Source organism: Meleagris gallopavo, chromosome 3 (assembly GCF_000146605.3).
Source record: "Meleagris gallopavo isolate NT-WF06-2002-E0010 breed Aviagen turkey brand Nicholas breeding stock chromosome 3, Turkey_5.1, whole genome shotgun sequence".
NCBI lineage: Eukaryota > Metazoa > Chordata > Aves > Galliformes > Phasianidae > Meleagris > Meleagris gallopavo.
The window spans coordinates 2,915,383-2,922,265 of NC_015013.2; the positions used below are offsets into that span (position 1 = coordinate 2,915,383).

General features: G+C 35.3%; 1 protein-coding gene across 1 annotated transcript in view; it reads left to right on the plus strand.

Annotated features, from left to right (window-relative positions):
• Positions 1-6,530, plus strand: part of TGFBR1 (transforming growth factor beta receptor 1) — a 39,031-nt gene extending 32,501 nt beyond the window's left edge. The window contains exon 10 of the mRNA XM_010708303.1: positions 744-6,530. Within this exon, the coding sequence (XP_010706605.1) occupies positions 744-869 (126 nt within the window). The 3' untranslated portion in view covers positions 870-6,530. The remainder of the gene's footprint in view (positions 1-743) is intronic.
• The last annotated feature ends 353 nt before the right edge of the window (positions 6,531-6,883 follow it).

The following is a 6,883-nucleotide window of genomic DNA, read 5'->3' on the forward strand; positions in this document are numbered from 1 at the left end:
TGGTTGTGGAATGTGTGAAGTTAATACACACGTGCAGCTTGGAGAGAAAGGCAGTACATACCTACTGGCTTACAAAAGTCTTTTTTTCTTTTTTTTTTTTTAATTGCTTCCATTCAAATCTTGCAAATCAACTAAGCAATTTCTTGTCATATAGCTCTGAGTGTAAAATCTGTATATCTATCACTTTATTTCATCAATTTTTGTTCTTTCCATTGTGAGTTGATAGTAGCATTTACAAATTTGAAAAAATAGGTTTTTGAGGGATAAAAAGGCTCCAAGTTTTCAGAATATTGTAAAGTTCAAATTCGAGGAAAGTACCTGATTAACAAAGTATGAATGGCTATATATTTAACTAACTCTTTGAAAAGCACTTAATGATTGAGAAAGTGTTTGGGTACATTCTCAGCTACACAGCACTTCCATGCTAATATTGAGTGCCTTCTGGTTTTTTACTATTGCTTTTTACTTGGATTTAAAACACAATTAGTGTGTTTTTTCTAATTCAAAAATTTAGTTTAGAAAATAGTTAGACAAGCTATTAAATTTTGTTTAAATATTTTTGCACGTGCTGAATAATACCAGTTCTCTTATTTACAGGAAAAAAGACAAGATTTGAGTTTTCTTATACAGCATGCCAGTGTAGTTCTAGTAATAGACTCCAGAAATATGTACTATAAGAGGCTAAGGCAGTACAGAGGTTACGTGGGAACAGAAATGCATGTAATAATTTGTTTCTTTTGCAGGCATTACGAGTAATGGCAAAAATCATGCGGGAATGCTGGTATGCCAACGGAGCTGCTAGGCTAACAGCTTTGCGTATTAAGAAAACACTATCACAGCTTAGTCAACAGGAGGGGATAAAGATGTAATCCTGGATTTGCTACCAAAAACAAACAAAAAAACTGTAAAAATCCATATCTGCACCAGAGTGGCGTGTTAAGAAGGTTAATTGTTCTACCTCACTGGGGGAACAGAAGGATATTGCTGCCTTTTAATACTTCATAGGAACGTCACTTATTAGGATTTCTGTGGATGTGCTGAGCAGTTGCTTTGGGTCCTTTCTGTGCACTATGAACCTTTTTCTGAGGTTACTTATAAAACATCGTGTAGACTAGTTTTACTTTTATTGACCTATGATTTTTTTATTTGGAAAGTTCATAGCTGGTCTTAACTTCTAGTAAACTGTACTGAAAACAAGATCACTTTTAAAATGGAAATGGTTCACTGTATTGTTCTAGAGTGCATTGAAGGCTGCTTAAGCGACGTTATTCCTACCTGGTACATTGAGTATTCTGAACCACTGTTACAGTTCTTTGATTCAGATTTTGAATGTACTGTTGGAGTATGCTTTGCTGCCCGTTAAGGTTGTATGTCTTTTGAATGCTTACCTTTATTTGGAAATTGACCTCATTCAGTAGTGGGGAACATAAATTATGCAACTATCTACATGATTACTGTTTTTTTCCCATATTTTCAAAACACTACATTGCCTTTAAAATAGATTGTACTATATCAGTAAGTGCTGCTTTTGAGTCTTTTCATGCATACCAGCAAGTGTACAAAGCCCATGGTACTTTTGATTTCCAAGAATGAACTGTCCCTTTCCCTAGGTAAGATTTAATTCACGCTCATTTCAGCAAGTGAGTGTGTAATTTGTGGAATACCTTGAATTTTAACCAAAATCTAACTCTAACATTGTATGAGTCTCAAAGCGTGTAAACTGGTTAATTGATTGTCACACTTTGTAATTGCCATTCATGAGTCATAATTTAAGATTTATTTTATGTGGTAATTCTGAAATATTGAAGCACCCACCTACTTCAGAAAAATAGCAAGAAAATTAAGATGATCTTAAGGAAGATTTTCCCCCTTCAAATTAAATAATAGAAGCATATATTCTGTGCAGTTCTGTGGAGTCTTTAGGCTTAAAAGCTAATATTTGCAATTAAATGAGCATGAAGTGTACTTGTAACTAGGGAGACTTATTTAGGCTTTTGTACAAGAAAGCTAGAAGCTGCCTGTAAATCTTATGTGCATATTTTTTGTGTGCCACAAAGAAAGTGATGTGCTATAGAAACCAGTGAGCTGAAGGTCTTTAGATGCAAATGCCAGAAGACTCCATCAATGTTCTTCAGACAAACAAAGCTTATGATGGCTTGTGTTGTCGTAAGAATACAGAAAAGCATGCCTGGCTTTAGTCAGACTTTGCCTGAAATTGTAGGGACATCACAACATCTTCAGAAACTTATTTAGAAATTGAATTCCTTCCTGCCCAACTTCCGAATGAGGGTAGGGAAACTTTTTAAAATATGTTTTAAGATATGTTTTAATTGCAGTGGTAGGAAGAGTGTGGTTGATCTTTGGCTTCCTTAGTGCCTGGTAATTAGTATATAAACTAACAATTAACCTTTTACTCTCCAGGAGTATTCTTGGCGAGCAACACGCAGCAACCTTAATTCTGCTTTCTTTTTGTTTTTCAGCATATAGCTCCTCGAAGGTTTTTCACAGAGCTAGTAGTGATGGCAAAGTGATTTGCTAATAGTAGCATAGCTGAGATTGTGCCCCTTCGTCTGTGATGCACAATTAGTAACAGCAGTAAGATGGGCAGACCCTAGTGAAAAGGCCATGTAGATGGCAAAAGTCTTGGCCAAGGCATAGCGTTAGGTAAGTCTTGAGCAGTTCCAAATTCTTAATGCTTGCTTGGAGATGGGTTTAAATGATGCGGGAATTACAGACTGGCAGAGCTTGAGCTGCATGTAATGGAATTCTTTCTTCAGCCACCATTGTGGATGAGTTTAGAGAACAGAACATAATGAAAGAGAAGTTCTTAGTAGAAAACAGTTGGGTTGCAATGTTCATACAACTGTCACACCTGTGTGTTGTGTTTCTTTTTGGCACGCTGCTTTCAGGACGCTATCAGTCAAAGTTAAATCAAAATGACTTCACATAGGGATTGTAAACTACTTTTATGCAAATGACCAGTTTTCCAAATATGACCATTTAAACAAAATGACCAAATGTAACTAAACTCTTCATTCTACTTAATTGACATGCCCCTTTAATGCATCCTATAGATGCAGAAAAATACTTACGGAAAACAAGTCAGCATCAGAGGAAGACTTATTATTTACTCCATACTAATTTTAAAGACTTACTATTTAAATAATGCTAAATTTTGACATTTGTCATAGCTTTACCTGATTCCTTATCATAGATACAAATGGTATTGTTCATAATTTAGAAACATCATGCCATGGGAAGGACAGTCAATACTGTGTGACATTACAAATATTATTTTAGAACAACTGTGTTGTTCATATTGGAATGCAGTACAGGAAAATTCTGAATGGATATGTATGTATCCTCAGTTTGGATATCACAACTTCATGCTGTGTTCTTTTACATTATAAAAACTGAACACCTTTTACAAAGGCTGTGTCTGTATATATTACGTAACTTTAAATGTTACCTGTGCAAGATCATATCTTATATGTATGGACACAGGTACATAAGTATTTTTTAAATTAAGATTTTATTATCACCGGATCTGCTCTTGGAAATCCAGGGGGACCAAAATATTTTAGCATTCAAAATACTAATTTTATATCATTTCAAGTATATACCAAAACAGTTTGAATACTGATGCAAATGTTTATTGTAAATATATGTACCTTATATGTTCACCTAAGGTTTATGGATTCAATCAATTTGATATTTTAGTAGCATTGGAAGCCTCGGCAATCAGTTGGATGCATACTGACATGTAGAATAAAGAGTGGGGAAAATTTTCTGATGCTGAAAAGCCCAAAATAATGATTTTGGAATGCTGGAGTTCTTCAGGGACCTTCTAATGTTGAAAGCTGGAATTCTGAGATGTTTATCAAGCTGATTTTCCAGGCATGATGATCTACTGTCACCCTCCTGTGGTCTCACTTGTAATCCTGAGAAAGACTTTGTATATAAAAGCATTGACTGTATGGGAACATGAAGGTGTCAAACAAATAAGAGGCTATATTATATTTTCAGTAATGGTTCTGCGCGTGATTGTCATGAATTCCAGCTTTTAGTTAGTTCCTTGTTTATATTGTTCCATTGAAACGATTGTATGGTGTTAATCATTTTATGTTAAAAAAAAAAAAAATCACTATCAGTTGCTTTAAACTCTAATTACCTCTTAAAAGGCCAAGGTACATTTACCTCGTGTATATAATGCTTAATATTTTCAGAACATTTTCCAGGTTTGCAGTTACATGTTTTTAGAATATGGCTAACCCTAAATTTTTAGCTTCAGTGGTACTAAATGTATTTTCCCATGCCCCAAAACACTTTCATATTCCATATTTTATTGTATTAGCAAGTCTGCTGCTTTGAGTGTAGCACCTACCCCTTTATGTAGCTGTGTGGATGGACACTGCCTTGTAAATCTTACTTCTTGGATGATAAATTTGATGATTCTGTACAGATGACTGTCACTTTTTTAAACCTTAGAAAATTGTGCATTTCCCCTTACATTTCTGAAAATGCATTGTATTTTTAGAGTATACATTTCAGTGGATTGTAAATAGGATGGCAGTAGAAGAGTGGATGCATATATTAGGTGCTAACACTACAACAGAGAGATTAAAGGAGTGAAAATGAGTATATATATATATTTTATTATTATTTTTTCCCCTCAAAATGTTTTAATTGTCTTTCAGGGGAAGACATTACAGGTATGTTCTGAACTGGCAAAGTGTGGATTTACATGAGGTACCTGTGAATTCCTTTTCTCTGAAGGAATTTTTGCTGCCATGAAAATGATGAGAAGGGGTTTGCTAATGCTGAAGCAATCCATCCCATGTATGCCATACAGATGATGATAATGTGTCCAGTCTTGCTTGTATCCTATAATACGTTTTGGATAAATGTAGTGTTGGTGTCTCTGATCTCTTAGCTAAAACAACATGACTGGCTATAAATTGTGCTTCTTTTTTATGTTTACATAGAAATAAGCTAGCACTTAAATGTATGTTTAAGAGAATTTGAGACTTGAGCAGCTAACCTCAGTGCATTGCAGAATAGCCAGTAAAGTCAATGTGTGTTGAATTTAACTGATACAACAAAAATTAAGATATCTTGCTCTTCTACAATGCTATGTGCACCTATTATTATCTATTACCTATTGTCTATTATTAGAACTGTTCAGTTGGAAAAGGACCTACAAAGGCCATGCAGTCCACCTGCCTGACCTCTTTAGGGCCATTATTCTCATAGCTCTTGAACATGGACAGGCGTGGGGCATCGACCACCTTGCTGGTAAACCTGTTCCAGTGTTTGACCATGCTTACAGAAAGTAAACACTTCCTAATTCCCAGTCCTCTCCTTCCACAGCTTTGGGCTGTCCCCTTGCACTATGAACACTGGTATCATTGCCTCATTTGACTAGCTGACTATGTTGAATTTAATGCACCCCAAACTGTGGTTTGCCCTCTTGGCTGCCAGGGCATCAGCACAGCTTCCAGTAAAATCTCTCCAAAATAGGAATCCTTAAGGTGTCCAGAGAAAGTCAAAAGCCACATCAAAATGTGTTCTTTAAAAACTGTCACATATTTGGCTGAAAACATGCCTTTATGCTGTAAGCTGCCAAAGGAAGGCCTAGCACTATGAACTACTAAAATGCAGTAAAATTCAAGGTCCCACTCATAAATCTGCTGGCAGAGGAAATATATGGCTTCTAAATAGTATAATGGTGTTACCATCTACCAAGCTTAATTTTATTAAATATGGACTTCTGAATCTTATCCTGAAAGCATGAAACACAAGTTAAAATCATGTCATAAAAATACACTTGATAGCAAGCAGTTGTTCTTCTGGCAGGTGATTTTTAATCTTGAGTGAAATATGGACTTGTATGATCATTTATATATATAAATTTTTTATTATTATTATTATTATTTTTGCTGCAAGGACTTGTTAAAATGTACATGGTCTTTCTAGGTCTCTCTTTGGTTTATGTGTAGTTTCAAAAAAAAAAAAAAAACAAACACCTGTAAGCTGATAATCTATGATCAGGAAACATTTGTGAGGCTGTTTTAAGATAATTTAAGAGGAGCTGCTGAATGCACGAGTTCTGCATTCTATCTTTCGCAAGTCATTCAGCAGAGCTGGGGTTTGCTATCAAAGTTCAAGATGGAAAAAATGTCTTGGGAAAACTTGAGGGCATTTTCTGCTTTAGAAATCAAAACCTCCTACTAATGTGATGAGGTAGGATGATGAAAGTGTGTGCCACTGTTTCTTATGCTGTTCTATTACAGATCTATTCACTGAGAGGTCCCCAAAATGTCCAGTTCCAGTCATGCTGCAGATCAGATGTCTCTTCCTCTTTTTTTGTCACTGTCATAAAAAAAGAAAGAATCATAGATAAGTTCCATACATACAAATGACTCAAATTAATTGAGCCCGGCAAAGGAAGTATTCTTGCTTAAGGTAGGCTGACAACAAGTTGTTAATCACTGTGGGTCGTGAGTGTAAAGATCTAACTAAAAAAAAAACCAACACACAATAAAGGCCTATTTACAAGACTTAACGCTATCTCTAAAGAAGAGCACCACCATGTTTGAAATAATTTAGCACAAAACACTGTACAAACCTAATGTTTGCTGTTGTTGTTGTGATTTCTCAGAATTCTCTGGAAGATTGAGTAAACTCGTCTCCCTTCAAAGTTTTGTATGTGGTCTTAGAATAGTGGAAAAAAAATCCCCTAAGTAGCAAAACACGTAGAACCCAAGGTAAATGTATACTTTCTGTTTGAAGGTGATGACTTCCAAAATTTGTAATGACCAAGCCAAGTCAAGGACAATTTTTCCTTGACAAAAAATAACAACAACAACAACAAAAACACCTC